This window comes from Artibeus jamaicensis, unplaced genomic scaffold, assembly GCF_021234435.1.
Source record: "Artibeus jamaicensis isolate MK-2021 breed Jamaican fruit bat unplaced genomic scaffold, CSHL_Jam_final scaffold_1964, whole genome shotgun sequence".
Lineage (NCBI taxonomy): Eukaryota > Metazoa > Chordata > Mammalia > Chiroptera > Phyllostomidae > Artibeus > Artibeus jamaicensis.
Window position 1 is genome coordinate 17,075,340 of NW_026522030.1, and position 17,313 is coordinate 17,092,652.

At 38.4% G+C, this 17,313-nt stretch overlaps 1 protein-coding gene across 1 annotated transcript in view; it reads right to left on the minus strand.

Moving 5' to 3' along the window:
• Positions 1-17,313, minus strand: part of STX17 (syntaxin 17) — a 57,860-nt gene that overhangs the window by 9,998 nt on the left and 30,549 nt on the right. Inside the window, exons 4-6 of the mRNA XM_037140796.2 lie at positions 11,445-11,670; positions 3,783-3,904; positions 3,643-3,693 (exon numbers count right to left, since the gene is read on the minus strand). Coding sequence (XP_036996691.2) covers positions 3,643-3,693; positions 3,783-3,904; positions 11,445-11,670 — 399 coding nt within the window. The remainder of the gene's footprint in view (positions 1-3,642; positions 3,694-3,782; positions 3,905-11,444; positions 11,671-17,313) is intronic.

The following is a 17,313-nucleotide window of genomic DNA, read 5'->3' on the forward strand; positions in this document are numbered from 1 at the left end:
TACATTCACCAGAGGAGACAGTAAGTGAAGCAGGACATTGACTGACATCAGTGGATTCGGCAACAGGAAAAGGACTGCAGGAACTGTAGTGCTAAACTCCAGTAATGTTGGCAGTGAGAGTAAAACTGTGAGCAAGGAGCTTGGGGGCACCCAGTCAGAGAGGAGCAGCAGGAGGAATCCGGCTGGGGCGGCAGAAGGGAAGGGGATGAGGAGTGATAGGTGTTACCTCATTTAGCCTCCCGCCGATTTTACAAAGCTCACTGCTGTCAAATGATATCCTAAAGGTCATACAGGTGACACGTGGCGGAATCTGATCTAATCCCTTACAACCCAGTTTCTATGCATCCAGAGGAAAACTGGATTTAAAAAGCGACAGGGAATAAGGCAAAATGTGGAGACAAAACTGGACCTGCAGCTAGGACGACATGTTACTGGCCCAGTGTTCTTTAAGTTCCCCTCGACTAGATGTGGGGCCGGTCCCACAGTTCCAGCACAGAGCGCCCTTGAGCAGTACAGGCTGAAGGACGATGAAGCACAGTTCCTAGCGCACGTTAACTTATTAACATCTATTGGACCACACCCGGATCTCTCCATGGCTTTGTAGGTTCTTTTTTTATTGTGGTAAAAATCAACATACACAATTTACAATTTTAGCCATTTGTAAGTGCACGATTCAGTAACATTAAGTACACTCACAATGTTGTGTGACTATCACAACTATCCTGAAGGTTCTTTGGTACCCTTTTCTCTATTCTTCACGGAGCTTAGCACAGTACGATGCACACAGAGAGCGCTCCGTAAATAAACGGGTGGCTTGCCTAGAGACCTCCACGTCCATGTGATGCTGAGAGGATGTGGTCATTCCGGTTATGTTCCCAACTACTTGGTGCCTAAATGGAGCTTCTGTGAGTCTATGACCATGTGGTCATGAGAACTCAGTCACCCTGGGAACAGTACTCAGGGGTTCTTCTTTGAGCGTCTGCCTAATAACAGTCTGTCCTTATGCAGATTGTTATAAATAGAACATTTGTATAGAGCCATGGCTACAGTCAAACTCTTCCTGCATAAGCCTTCATTAGATGAGGGCCGGCAACGGCGTACATAACCTAACAGTACATATAACTGTTAAATGGCCACAAACCCTTAGTTTTCCTTTCATGTGTCTATGGCATTAGAAGGGAAATGCATGTGTCTTGAATGATAACTTTTTACATGTTTAGTTTGTTTTTAAATCAACTTTATTGAAGTATAATTCACATATATTATAATTCACACATTTCATGAGTATGTACCAATGACTTTTGACAAATGTATATATTTGTAAAACCATACATATACAGATTTTACAAGCTGCATTAGATCAGAGATTGTGTGTTACAACTGAATAAATCCTGATTCTAAGAATAGCAAATATTTTAGGGTTCTTATATCATTCTCTTCTATATACAAATATATTAATAGATTGTACAGATACCTAATCCAGAAACTCCCAACATTTTGATTCGTCTGACTTAGAGGCATCAAAAAAAGGAAAATGCTTTCAACAATCTACTATATTCAATGTTAAGCATTATATTTCAAGAAAAAACCCACAAACTTGAAAACATGCAGAGCAAGGGACCAGCACTGAAAAGCCCAGCAATCACATTCTAGGAATCCATCAGAAAAATCGGGGGTTTTTAGAAGAAACATGGCGAGGCAGGGTAGAGTGAGGAAGGACAATGCTGATTCCAAAAAGGGCAAAACACTTTTGTGTGGGGAAGAGACAGAACCTGCTCAGTGTGGGGCCCAGGGGGGGACAGCACCAGAGACAGGTTCAGATGGGGGGGCTGAGACATGAAGTGTCCCTGTACTGTAACCGTCTAAAAGAAGGGAGGAGACCATCTGTTTAAGAAACTGGGGCGAGCAGAAGGATCAGATTAGTTGTCCTCTGAAGTCCTGGTTACCTCCAATCCTGAGATTGTGTGATCTAGGAACCTCTTCTGATTTAAAGCCAGGTGTCAGGGAAACCATAATTCAAAAATGTACAGCCCCAAACAACAGTTTGATCAAGAACAAAGAAGTGAACCTAGCCAGGAGCACTGCTAACCTGCATGTGTGTACACAGACACACACACACACACTCACACTCATACAGCCAACCTTCCCATAATTCCTTGGATGACAAAATAATGCAGAAAAATTATAACAGGAAATCCATTCTATCTCTTCCACCCAATACACTAGAAGTTCCCTAATCTGTGTTAACAGTGCCACTGGCTACCAGATTACGCACAGTAAAGCCTTAATGTTTCTCTTTGACTTTTCTATCTTCTTCTAACTTCTACCTCAGAAATACCTCAGCTGTCCCTTCCCTTTACACAGTAGTCCTCCCTTAGCCACAGGGAATATGTCCCATGATCCGGTGGGTGCCGGAAACTGTGGATAGTACTGAACCCTACACATACTGTCTTTTCCTACACATACACACACTTGACAGCCTTTCTTTGGCATGTCCGAATTGCCAGCATCACCACTTTTACAGGTTGAGACCATTATTAAGTAAAATAATAGTTACTGCTACACAAGCATTGCAGTACCATGACCGTCAACCTGATAAAACCGAGACAGCTGTTAAGTGCCTCAGGGTGGGGAGCGCGTATAGTGTGGATGCTGCGGACAAAGGGATGGTTCGTGTCTGGGGCCGGGCAGAGCAGGATGGTGCCAGATTGCATCAGGCTAGTCAGAATGATGTACATTTAAAACTTATAAGTTAATTTTGGAATTCTGCATTTAATATTATCATGTTTGGCCACAGTACCTGAAAACATGGAAAGCGAAAGTGCAGAAAGCAAAGCCACAGGTAAGGGGGAACTACTACACTTGTATTGCCATTGCTCTTGGTGAAACTCTTGCAGTTGATTCCTAACTAGTCATCCTGCCTGTGATCACCCCCTTCCCAAGGCCATAGTCACACTGCTAATAGTGAACTTTCTGAACCCAGAAAGGATGGACCATACCACTCTCACCTGCTCAAAAATCTACACTGGCTCCTACAAAGTGAAGTTCAAATTCCTTGGTATGGCCTCCTGTGCCATCTCAGTCTCAGCTGAACCCTCCTCGCTTTGCTTGCCCACGGGACCACTGCAGTACTTGTCATTCCTGGAAGGTGCTGAACTCCATGGCTTTGTTCAGCTGTTTTCAAATGCACCCCCTCACTCCACCTGTGGACACTTCACTCAATTTCCAAGACTCAAGCAAATGCTACTCATCTTGTGAAGCTAACTGCTTCCACCCCATAACCCCTGCTGCCCTCCCTTGGAATTAAATGCGTCTTCTTGGAGCTTGTAATACTTCTCATCATATCTTATTTTTGCATTTAACAGTCATGCCTGAAGTTTCAGTTTTGGGGTCCAAGCTTATCTCTCCCCACTGTAAATCCTTGAAGGCAGAGAGCAGGTTTCATTTATTTCTATATCTGATCAGACCCCCGATGCCTAGGATCTAACACAGAAACTTTTGTTTAACAAGTGCTTAATAAATGTTTATTGAACTGATTTGGAACAGCCTTAAAAACTGTAACTTCTATTAAAGTTTTAACCAAAAGCCTAGTGATCAATAAAAGCCTTTTAGCTTTTGGGCCAAAACCAGTTATGTACTTACATTCACTAGGCGAGAGAATCCTGTGACCAGTTCATTAAGTTCAATTAAGTCCTTAAAAAGAAGAGAGAAAAAAAAAGGAAGTTACTTATTTTTATGCCTCACAGTTACCAAAAGGCAAAAAAAAAATTTTTTTAACATACCGCTTCTAAGGTTTCCCATGATTCTGCAGCATTTTGATCTCGAGGAATTTCAGGCAATGCGATTATCTGAGTCAGACTCTGGGGGTCAGCTCCAGCTTCAGCTTCAGCAGCATGGAATGCTCCTGGGTGAATACAGCCTCATGGTTAGAGTTTATTTGCTTTGTTTAGAAAGGTGATAGCATGAATCAATACCATAAAACAGCTGTCATGTAAAATGCTTACTAACTGAGTTCCGGCTAAAAGTAAATCGATTATTCTATAAAACTAGATTTATCTATTGGCAGATTGTTCCTGTGTTAACAAATGTGTTTTTTCTTTAATTAGTCTACAAAATCATCTAAAAAATGGGTACAAATACTATCTACCCAAACTGAATAACTAAAGCGAGATGTGGAAGAAGCACCAAAAGAAAACTATTCTATTCGGCCAACGTTCCATGAAGAGATACCCAGGTTTAACATTTTTTATTCCTAAATCATTAACTTTAGTTGTTGTTGTTATTTTAGTGAGCTGTTAAAAGTAGGGAAGTGATGTGTCAGCAATGAAAAGCAGTAATTTTGGGAACTAATTTGTCATCAAACAAATACCTATTACCATACGTATATTTCTCTATGGATTATCACTTCTCTTCAAAGTCATTTTTCTGACCCAGGCCTCCATTGCTTCTAATTCTTTTCTGAGTTTTAAAAAGTTATCAACCCACTAAGGCTTTCCTTATTAAATACTGTTATGGTGTGAATTAATTCATGCTCCAAACTCCACCTTCAAGTCTTTCTTATTTCCCTGTATTGGTTCTACCAATCATTCACTCATTAAACTTATGTTTACACAATTCCTGTCAATGTGTTAAAATGCTGCGAACACAATGGTAAACCAGAAAAACAGTTCCAAGGAGTCGACACAGTGCAGTGGTTATGAGTATGAGCCTCGTCAGAAAGACCTGGGTAAGCATCCTGTTTGAACTATTTACTAGCCCTTTGACTTGGGAAAGTGTTTTGTTTTTCTGACTTATTTTCCTCAATTATAAAATAAGATGATACTTTGCACCTGACTTACAAACCAAGTATTGCGTTGGCCAGAAAGTTCACTCGGTTTTTTTCATACACTTGCCCCAGTAGCACTCGGTTGTCTTTAGCTTCATTTAAATCAATTTTGTTAGATTGTATTGTGACAGCTGTCACATCAGTGTACAATTGAAAAAAACTCTAACAAAGTTGTGAATTTTTGTAGGCATTTTAATATTAAAGATGGAAGAAAATAAGCAACATTTTCAGTATTATATGCTTTATTATTTCAAGAAAGGTAAAAACACAACTGAAATGCAAAAAAGGATTTGTGCAGTATATGGAGAAGGTGCTGTGACTGATTGAATGTGTCAAGAGTGGTTTGTGAAGTTTAATGCTGGAGATTTCTCCCTGGACAATGCTCTATGGTTGGGTAGACCAGCTGAAGTTGATAGTGATCAAATCTAGACATTAATCAAAACAATTAACATTGTACCACATGGGAGCTAACCAACATACTCAAAATAGCCAAATTAATAAAGTAGTTGGTGAAAATGAAAAGTGTGTCTCTCATTTTATGGAAAAAACCATTTGGACTTTTCGGCCAACCCAATGTAAGCTGTTAATAGTTATTCCTACTGACATTGCTATTGCTATTGTTATTAAGGGAACTTACCATGTAGTGTGTGGAACAGACATGTTAACAGGCTAGTTCAGTATAGTCTGATAAGAACTGTGATATGGGTAAGTATGGAACGCTATTCGAGCACAGGAGACCCAGATTTGAGGAGGAGAGAGTGGCCCGAGAAGGTTCTGAAGCTAAAGCCTGAGGATGAACAGGAATTATGTAAGTGAACTGGAGCACGAGTGGAGGGCGAAGCAGAGAGTGCTCAGATCTCGGAGAACAGCATGGTGCACAGGTCTGGGAACTGAAGGGAGTTCAGCACAGCGGAAGCACGCTCTGTGACAAGAGGAAAACAAGGCTGAGGTTGGAAATTGAGGGTGACGTTACTCGGGGCATCGTAAACTGTTAAAGAGTTTTGTCTTCCTGTGAGATCCCTGTGGAACGAGTAAGCAGAGTAGGAGACCACTGCGAGGCTGCAGGGCGCCATATCAGATTTCAGATTTAGAAAGGGGACCACAGTTGTGGGGTGAAGAACAGATTAAGGATGAAGTTGAAAAATGAAAAAATCAGAGAGTGAAAAGCCAGTTGGGAGGCTTCTCAGTATGTCCGGTGCAAAAATGAGGAGGGTTGGCTCTAAGACAGGGGCAGCGAAAACGGACAGAGGACATCTGAAGGCGTCCTTTCCTTTGTCCCCCTTACTTCAAGCTTAAAACAACACTTGCCACTTCAAAATTTTCTGGGCACTCATTATGGACTGTGTTGGGTACCAGGGATGAAAATGAAATGCAAAATAGTTGTTCTCTAGGAAGTTATATTCTAGAAGAGTTAGACACACAAAGAGACAATCCTAAAACAGTAAGAGAGTTCATTAAGACCTAAGTAAATAGACAAAGATAGTGCCTGGAAGTGCCTTGTGGGAGCTCCAAGCTGGGCTGGCATCTGACCCGGCGTGGTGTGGTGTGCAGTTTAGGGGACAGCTCCCTAAAACGGATGATCTTACTAGGGAAAGAAGACAGGAATATGAATTCTAGGTAGAAAGACCAGCAGGAAAAAGGCCCTGAAACAAGAAAGAACGTAGCTTGACATAAAATCAGCAGTTTGGTCTTGCCAAACCATAAAGTAAAGCATGTCAGGTTACAAGTAGAAGATGTTGTAGATGGTTCGAAGTGGCCTTGCAGTCCCGTCCATCAGACTGGACCTTACCTGGCAGACAGGGGAGAGCTCCTGACAGGCTGTAAGCAGGGAAATGACAGTGACATGTGACACCTGATCTAAGTAAGTCATTGAAACACTAAGTCCAACTTCTCTCTCAATTTCTTTTCCCATCCTGGCCTATAAACAAGCGGTATTTTACAAAACTGCATGACTAGTTTACTTTCAATAACTAGTTCACTAGTTAAATTCATGAGTGTTTTACCTCTCAAGGGAAAAAAGCTGTTTAAATTGTTTAGGAAGGGCATAGTCAGCTGACTAAAAAGTAATTTCTGGGCTTATTGGAATTGACTATGTTCTTTTAATTTTTAATCTTAACTTATCAGAATATATTTTTTTACCCAAAGGAACAGCAAAAATATGCCATACAGAATAAGTTTTACATTACAACATTATGGCAAGTATCCAGTATGTTAAAAGCTTTCTATGATCTTTATAAATGCTGAACAGTTATTTACCCCATACCCTAATGTCACTAAAGACACTTTCATTTTCACTTCAATCAAGATAAATGAATTACTCTAACATCTTTCTTCTAGTTAACATTCCTATTGTAAGAACTTCAACTTATTTAATTCCATGATGAATAACAATAACTTGGTTATTAACAGCCCAAATGTAAAGCATAACTTTATAAACACAGCTACCACTCTTATGCCAGGGTATATAACAAAATGAGAAGAAACTATCATATAGAAATTATTAATCTAAAATGAAAGGATGGGAACTGTTTGACATTTTAGGCAAACATGGAAGATTTCCCTCAGTGAAAAATAATAAATGTTTTAAGTCATTTGCATTTCACCTGAAACCAAACTGTGTATGCATCTTAGTTCAAAATGAAGTCTTAGAGCAAAGAAATCTGTTTTCTTCCATGGAAAATCCTGCTGTAAGCTTACAAGGCTGAACATCACTAGTCATTTCAAGGTACGACTAATAATTGAGAAATGAAACCCTTTAATTTCTACAACTTCCACAACTCATTTGTTCCAGTTTGTATTATAAATCTGTGATCATTCACCAACTTTGAACTTTTACAGATTGCTACAGACATGAGAAGGCAAAACACTGCCACAGATTTATAGCTGCAGGAAATAAGGCTAAAGAGCTCTTCTGTCCACATATGTTAAAATTGTCAAAATCGCTCTTGTTTTATACAACACAGTAACCTCAGCTAGTTCTAGCTGCATGCAAACAACTGCGAGGGTAAAGAGCACAGATCTCACCGCTGCTCTTCAAACTCCAGTTTTAAAACCTTATTATTGACTTATAAACTCAAATAAGCATTAAGATATTTTTAGTTGAAGTGAGAAATAAGCTTAGTAACACGGACATAAGACTTTTCCCTTCTCCCTACATATCTAAACATCCCTGCATCACTCATTGATTAACACTCACTGTCTCCTTCTCTACAAGCCCCCCTTCTTCCTTTCTCCATACTTCATGGGGAGCAGAATCATTTTACTGAGAACTACAACACAATAGATAAAGAATTTCCACTAAACTTTGTTACATTAGAAAAAGTGTCATTATAAATCTCAATTAATTCCAAAATATTTCCTGAAATTTTTTTCATGTTCTGACAGCTTAAACATAGTGAAATTAATTTACCGATCAACTACATAAACCCATCTATGAAATAAAATGATATCTAAGAAATGCCTTCACTTAGTGGCAAAGATAAGATTTATTTATCAAAGAGGGAGAGAAAATCAATGGGCTGAATCCACTGAGCTACACCAGCCAGGGCCAAAGGAAGATTTTTAAGAAAATTAAGACCAACTGAAAACACACCTTTTGAATAGTACACGAAAACCATCTACATGTTTTGCAAAACGATTCAGTGCATATATATATGTATGTATGTATGTGTGTATATATATTCCTGTGATAAAATCTAATATTTCATCAAATTCAATATGCTGGTCTGAAGGTCCCAGAAGTTTTAACATTGGATTCTTTTCTTTTGTGTGTATTTGTTTAAAGTGTAAGAAGATTCTGTTCCTACTGCATGGATGAAGTTGTCTTCTGGACGGGGGGTGAGAAAAGACAAAGACGGACAGGAGCGGTGACTCGCTCTGCGGGACTATATACACCTTTCCAAACACAAATGGAATCTGCAGGCCCATCACCTCCCTCAGTGGGAAGCGATCGACTAAAGGTGAAATGACACACAAACAAGGTGTTTCTCAAATCAAGCAAGACTGGCGGACATTTGCTTTAGGAACTCTCAGAAGCTGGACGAAAGAAACGGCAAAGTCATCACAGATCCCCTAAACTTAATAAGCTTCTTTCCCTCTCCAGCAAACACAAAACACCGTATTCTACTTGTCACTTCTCTCTGTAAATGAAAAGCTATTTTTGCATTTTGATCTCGCCCATGGAAATGTGGCAACATTGCTCCTGAATCTCTGCTGATGTTTCCAACCAAGTTATTTAGAATCAGACTGAATGTTTGAAGGGAAAAGTATTTTAAGGCACTTCTATGCAAATCAAACACATTTTTTTTCCTGTATAGGCTGTCACTACTATAATGAGTATCTGAAGTAAAAATAAAGAAAAACCAGAGAACACTGGATAAAAACATGGAGAATGACAGAAGAGATTCTAGAGCTAAAAGAAGACCAACGTGGAGCAAATCCAATTCCTACCCCACTACTAAACTCTCATGTAAATTAGTGCTTTCATTTCACATTCTTCTTCTCCCACCCTCTCAATCACTTTTAAATAATATTTCTGAATTTAAGGCAACCTAGTAGAAACTCTCATATTTGGTAAAAAAAAAAGAAGAAAAAAAAACAAAAACAAAAAAACTCAGGCACTTGGTGAGCCAGTTAATTTTAACTGCTTAATGTTGGCAATGGATTCAAAGTCAAAGCGCAATCCGACCAGCAGACTGTTCAGAATCTGAAATTCTAACATTGTTTCAGGTGTAACTTAGGTATTCGATTTTATAAATGGAATGACTGTCAACGAAAGCAGCACTGGCTGCAGAGATTTAATTCCATAGTTTCTCCCAGGGTTCAAGCGGTCGGGTCTGAGGCCAATTTGGTGTTCCATGAATTGAGAAGTCTGAGAATCAAGAGAGTTGGAAGATGAATTTCATCTGTTATTTCTTCTCCTTCGTCCTCTGGCTCTGCCCCTCTCTTTTTCATTCTCCCTATATACATGCTTCCCAAATTTTGCCAACATTTTTAAATCCCAGTTCGCTTCCTCTGGAGAAAGTTAACTGCCAGCAGACTGGGTACACTGCCTCCTAATACTAATCACCCAGTTCTTCAGATGATACATGAGCCCTAGTTTGTTGAGCCCAAACAGTCCTGCTGTTAGAAACACCAATAATACAGTAATAAAATAAAAACTAAAGCACGCATTAGAATAGTATCACATTGTAAGAAAGGTCACAGATAGAACTGAAATTTTTTTGTTTGCTGGTGATGGGCAATTCAAAGTCGCAAAGCCCAAGAGACTGAAGCCAGCAATGCTCTCCAGAAAAACCAGCACGTCCTCACTGTGGGTACTGCCACCACAACTGTCCAGGTGGGTGAGATGGCCCCCTAGTCACATGGAACTCTAACACCGAGTTTCTCTACACATGCACAGAAAGTATCAATTTGTACTAAATGATAAAAACAGCATTAAGCCCCATCAGTATGGTGGTGATAATTATAAATGAACAGAATAATGTAAACAGTCACTATCAAAAGCATGGACTATCAAAAGCATTCTTCCCAAACACTCTTCAACTAAGGGCTGAGTGTTAACATTTCCTTCTTCCCAAAGCAACAGGTTAGGGTCTGGTTGTGCACTGCGACATGACTCTAGCACATCTGAAATCACAAAACTGTCTCTAAAAAGACAGTTACTCATTTATATTTAGAAACAGTATTTAGATATAGTATTTAGAAAACATTTATCAGTGGTCCACTATGTGCAAGCACTATGTACTATGTGCTAGGTACTAAGGATACAATAAAAGCAAGATTGCAGAAACTCAAGATGATGGCCTAAATGTTTCTTCTAATTTTTTTCTATTTCCTTGTAAAATATTGGATTATTAGCACTGACAATATAAGGTTAAAAATAATTAGGAGCCTCCCGGGTAAAGGAAAAGAGGAAAACTAGGCAGCTGTAGCATCTGTCAGATTCTATGCTAACTTGTAATTTATGTATATACCACCTTTTCCATAAAGATTTAAGCAGCTTAGAACATATATAAAAGGTAAAAAGACGGCATAAATTAAAAATTAAAAAGAAACTCTAAAACAAAAAAAAAGGAAAACCCTAAAACAAGAAAGGGCAGCAATTATGAAAAAAGCCAGTATAGTTTAAAAATTTTACTTTTGGTAGTAAAAAAAATTGGATTTAAGCTTTCTAGTAGAGAAACCTTATCACTGTCGCCAGTTAATACCCATAAGATTTAAAAGGGGGGGAATAAAAAGGTCATTTTCTCTGAAAATGCATTAAACTAAGAATTTTTTCAGGGTTCCTTATAAAGACATTACTATAATATAATGAACAGTTATCAATTACATGACAAGCATGATATGCTCCTTAGTAAATACTTTAAAATTTATTTTCAATATATAGACCAATAGGTACTTAAAGGCCTGAAGTTCCACTTGACACAGCACAGCCTCAAAATTTTTATACTGCAAAACTTCTAGGATATGCATCTCCAGGCCCACTCGGGGCCCAAGACCTCAGTGTCCTGGAGTAGGAGGGGGCCCCTTGAGATGCATATTATCCGCAGTATCTGTGCAAGGAGGCGAACTTTAATTAACCGCGTCACTATGATCAAGAATAAGACTAGTACATTACCACCAACAGTCACAGATCTGGTCAGAGAAGGCTGTAACAAAGTTTCTTCATCATTAAACTGTTTCTTAAGTTCTTCTACAGATTCCAGGTGGAGTTGGAGAAATTCTGTTGTTGCTGCTGATGCTTCTTCTTTAACAGGGTCTATCATTCTCTTCAGAAGTCCCAGGTCATCCTTCCGGACCTTCAAACAAAGCTTCTCCATTTCTCGGATATTGGAGCGGAGTTGCTGTTAAAAAAGAAAAATCATTAAAGCCACCATATAACTTAGTATAAAATATCTTTATTTCAGAGGTAATCTGATCAATAGTTATGAGTGGAAATGATTACAAGTAATCTGTACAATAAAATGTATGCATAATACTTTTCTATTTTTCATGTCTCTGGCCAAAACCAACTAACTTCTTTAGAACTCACATCCTCATACTTTGATTTATTTAATGTTTTTCCTTCATTAAATATGATTATTACAAAGTAACAAATGCTCTTCATAACATATCAAACACTGCATATGGAGAAAACATATTGAGAAAAATTTAATAATTTTCCCACTTCACCAATCCCGCCATCTCTCTTAACCCACATTTTTCATTGTTCATGTGAGGACTCACATACCCAGCCATTTTTTCACACAAAAAATGGATTATATTAGTATAATCAATTGTGATTTGTCATTCCCCACCCCAACTTCACAACACAGCCCCGAGTGTCTCTCCTGGTCAATAGCTGCACCATATTCCATAATGTGGATGGAAGACAGTTTGCTCAGTCACTCCCCCAGTGATCAACAGTCATGCTGTTTCTGGTTTTGGGTTATTACAAACCATGAAACAAATGTTCTTGAGTATAAATCCTAATACCACAACAGTATATAATAGTATTATAGTAAATACTATTATACAATATTTTGTAGAAATGATTCTCAAAAGCAAAAGTACTCAAAGAATAATGTGAATTATTTCGATAGCTATTATCAGCTTTGCCCCCCAAAGGCTGTACCAGTTCATACTACACCAAGACGAGTACCCACTTTCCCACATTCTGCCAGTGCTACATGGAATCGCATTGTTTTTCACTTCCCATTTGTCTCTGAGTAAAGTTGCTGGATTTTTTCCAAATGATTGTCCCCTCTTTTAAAAAAACATCTATTAGCATAACCATACACTTTCCTCTAATGTGCTAATATAATGACATAGGAGCAAGTTTCATGAATAGAGCCATCTTTATATTTCTGAAATGAACCTTTCCTGGTGTGTGTGTAGAGTCTTTTAATACACTGTTGGATTCAGTTGCTAGTATTTTATTTGGAATGTGAGCAGATGAATACATGTGTGTGCACACATGTGTGCTATATGAACAACACGTGTCCACGCTGCTGTTATAGGTTTAAACTCACTTGAACGGGTTCAAGGTGTGCTAGCTCCATCACCTGAGGAGGTTTCCGTCTTTTCAATGGTCTGTGCTTTGAAAAACATAACAACCAACTATTCTTTGACAAATAAAATTAACTTACAAGAATAATCTCAGTATAATTTAAAAAATCATAGATCTCTATCCATACATTATTTTAAATTCTTTTCCCTTAATGTATTTTTCAAGGGTACTTATGCAAATGCTATATAGAAGACAGGAGAGAAGTATTAATTTCTTTAATTTCTGAAGAGCATACTCTACAGTGAGGAGTTACATCCAGTATTATTACATTCCACATTGTTACATATAGATAAATTGTTAAAAAGGAGTTCAGAATTTATTTAATTATATAGCAGCAAAGCCAGGGTTAAGACCAAGTATTCTTAAAAGTCCAGCACTCTTTCCATTAAACTATAAGCATAATTCCTGTGTACATGGCACCTTAATACAAGCTAAAGTATGCATTTTATTTTAGTAAAATTAAAGCCAATTCTGAAAATAAAGTTCACCTACAACCTAAGGTATCCTGTAAGACTTTCTGGGTGAACCAGAAGCACGTGCCTCTACCCCACCGTGCCTCTCGGCCTCCTCTAACCACGTGTCCACTCTCACCATCTGAATGTGCACTGGAAACCTGAAGATCACTGAATGCCGATCAGCGCGAGCATCAGCGTGTAGAACCTTGGGAAGCCCGCTTGCTCATCGAACTCAACCTCATGATTTCACAAGAAGGAAACTGGAGCCCAGATGAACACGGTGGCAGAATCAGGACTATAACCCAGGTGTCAAACCCTGAAAAAATACTGTTTCCCACACACCACTATCTCTTGGCTGTGTGACTCCTTAATTGGGCAAATTAAACCAAAATTAGTTATGTGATAAACAGCTAAAATTAAAGTTCAACTTTATCAAATATTGGCAAGAATTTGGCACCCAAAGGGACTCACCTTCATTGGAAGGACTGTAAAATTAGTACAACTACCTTGGAAAATAGGTTGGCATCATTAACTAAAGTTGAAAATAAGGATGCCTGGTGAACCAGGAATTCCTGTCCAAGGAATACTACTCAACAGAAATGTGTGCACATGTGTACCAGTAAAAATATCCAAGAATGTTAACGAAACTGGAAACACCCAAATATCCCTCAATAGAATGGGTACACTATGATATAAACTCATAAAATGAGATTTATACAGCAAAGAAAATGAATGAACTACTGCTATAGACAACAAAAGCCAGGAACAAAAGATAAATTCTGTTTAATTCAATGCACGTAATGTTCAAAAATAAACTGAACTATAGTTTTAATGACACATTTGTATGGCAAAACTATACAGAAAAGCTAGGAAGTAGTTACCATATAAATCAAACTCATGATTAGTTCTGAGGGGAGAGAGGTAGTTATAACCGGGAAAGGCATCTTAAATGCTGGTGATTGTCTGTTTATCTGAGTAGCGGTTACACAAAGTTCACAGTATAATTTGTTTAGGTATATATTTATGTTTCGTATATTTTAACATGTTATATTTCACAGTAAAAAGTGTTAACAAGAATTTTAGAAAATAAAATGATACTCACTTGTATGAATTGTTAACCTCAGCACAGAAACAAGTTTGAAAGCATCTGGGTAGGGGTGAAGTGAGTAGCTATCTCTTTGTGGAAGTATATTCGGTGCCACCTTGCTGGATGAAATATACTTATTCATTCATTGGACTAGACTCGAAGGTTTGTAGGAACGGGGTCTATGCCTATTCTCTGCACCGTCGTACCCTCAAGGCCGTGTTTGATCCCTGACATAGTTTGATTTAATTAAACATAGTAAATGAAGGCATGCTTTCTGGTTATTTTCCACAAAGGGGCAAAGCAGTGGTCCAAGAATAGGGATCTCCAACTGTCAAGAAACTAGCTAGAATTGTTCCCTAGGAAAGCATAATTTAAGTCCTAGCATATGAAACATCTCATCTTCCATTAGTTGGAAAAGTAATAAGAGGAATGACTTTTTAGGAATTAATTCTGACATACAAGCATAAAATAGTGAAGTGGGAATGAAACCCATGAGAGAAAGCAATCACGTTATCCTGGAATTCATAACACAACAAGGAATACTGAGAAGAGTGATAATTCAGGGAATTGAATCAAGTTTAGAGAAAACAGTTGTATGATGCTGATGGCAGAAATTATATTGTGATAGGATCTTTTCTAAAAGAGAGATAGCTTCTAAAAACTGAAATTATGACAATGAAAAAATGTTAATCTGATAAGAAGAAAGAGAAAGTGGCATCTCAAAAATCCAATATAGCTGCGTAAGGCACGCTGTGACGAGTTCAGAATTTTAAGAGACTTAAAGAAAAGGAATGAAGAGGCAGGCATGTGAACGAGGATGAATACGAAAGAGAGGCATGAAATGAGAATCGTGTAAGTAACGTAAGGGCCCGGAATGAGCGGAGGCTGGTGAAACACGTTAAGAACAATAACAAGGATTTAAGGAATACACGTAGAGCAAGAAGAACAGGAAAGACGTTTTAGGCCCACTGCTTGGGGCAGATAATATAATGGTAGCAGATGATGCAGAGAAAGTAGAACCACTTAACGCCTGTTTCACTTGAGATTCCCTTAAATATTAAGGAGAAATATTCAAAACTGAAAGGGGCATAAGAAACGTGCTCAGAGGACACGTGGAACGCCTTATGGTATCTGGACAGGCTTCATTAAGGGGGTAAGATCTGAGCTGTCCCTAAAGAATAATACTGGGAAAACAGAACCTACGAAATAGAAAGGATAGACTAGGAAAAAATAGAAGTAAAGTAGAAGGGTAGAAGCTTTCTGAGTATTATATTTCATCAATGTTAGGACACAGTATCTTTTCAACATTTTAATGTCTCTGAAACTGGAATTCATCTTACAATACATGATAAAAAATATTCTGTCATTCTAAGCTGGCACCACTTTTTCCTTCTTAGAGGTATTCAAAATAACGGTGTATGTTCCAGCCCTGGCTGGGTGGCTGAGTTGATTAGAGCATCATCCTATGCACTGAAAAGCTGTGGGTTTGACTCCTGGTCAGGAACGTCTAGGTTGTGGGCCCGAGCCTTGGTCGGGTACATGTAGAAGGTAACCAATCAATGCTTCCATCTCACATCGATGTTTCCCCCTCTCTCTTTCCATTCTCCAAAAACATCAGTGTAAAAAAATCTTCAGATGAGGACTAAAGAATAATGGTACATTTACAATCGATGGTGCCTTGTGTTTTATTTCCTCCCTAAGGTTCTACAGTCAGAGGAAAGGTCAGGGATCCTAAATCCCGATTAATCAGCTCATGAATGTTAAAAGACCAAATTTAAGTTTAAATTTCTCTGAAGCTTATAATAACCTGAAAAGAGTACCTTCTACATTCACTTTGGAATCTGTTTTATCTTCTCTTTCATTCTCTACCTGGCTGTGCTTTGCTCTAATCTTTTCTCTCAACTTCTGTCTACTATCCTTACTTTTCCCTCTTTCCTCCTGATTCCTTCTCAGTTCTACTGCTTCTTCCTTTTAAATTGTTTTTTAAATATGTTATTGATTATGTAATGATTATTACAGTCGTCCCAATTTTTCCCCCTTTGCCCCCCTCCACCTGGTATATACAATTCCCTCTGGCAATACCCCACTCAGTAGTTCATGTCCATGGATCATGCATATAAGTTCTTTGGCTATTCCATTTCCTATACTGTTCTTAACAATACCAATTTGTATTTCTTAACCCCTATAACTTTTCCCCTTTCTCCCCCTCTCAACTGATAACCCTCCAAATGATCTCCATGTCTCTGATTCTATTCCTATTCTGGCTGTTTGCTTGGTTTGTTTTTTTAGATTCAGTTGCTGATAGTTGTGAATTTGCCGCTTTTTTAATGTTCATAGTTTTCATATTCTTTTTCTTAAATAAGTCACTTTAACATTTCATATAATAATGGCTTGGTGATGATGAACTCCTTTAGCTTTACTTTGTCTAGGAAGCACTGTATCTGCCTTTTGATTCCACATGATAGCTTTGCTGGACAGAGAAACCTAGGTTGCAGGTCCTTGTTTTTCATCACTTTGAATACTTCTTGCCAGTCCCTTCTCGCCTGCAAAGTTTCTTTTGAGAAGTCAGCCAATAGTCTTATGGGAACTCCTTTGCAGGTAACTCTGCTTTTCTTTTGCTGATTTTAAGATTCTCTCTTTATCTTCAACCTTTGGCATTTTAGTTATGATGTGTCTTGGTGTGGTCCTCTTTGTGTCCATCTTATTTGGGACTCTCTGTACTTCCTGGCCTTTGATGTCTATTTCCTTCACTAAACTAGGTAAGTTTTCTTTCATTATTTTTTTAAAATTATATTTTATTGATTATGCTATTATAGTTATCCTGAATGTGCCCCCCTTTTCTCCCTTCTACCCAGTACTCCCCCCGCACACTCCCTCAGGTAATCCAGCATCCTTG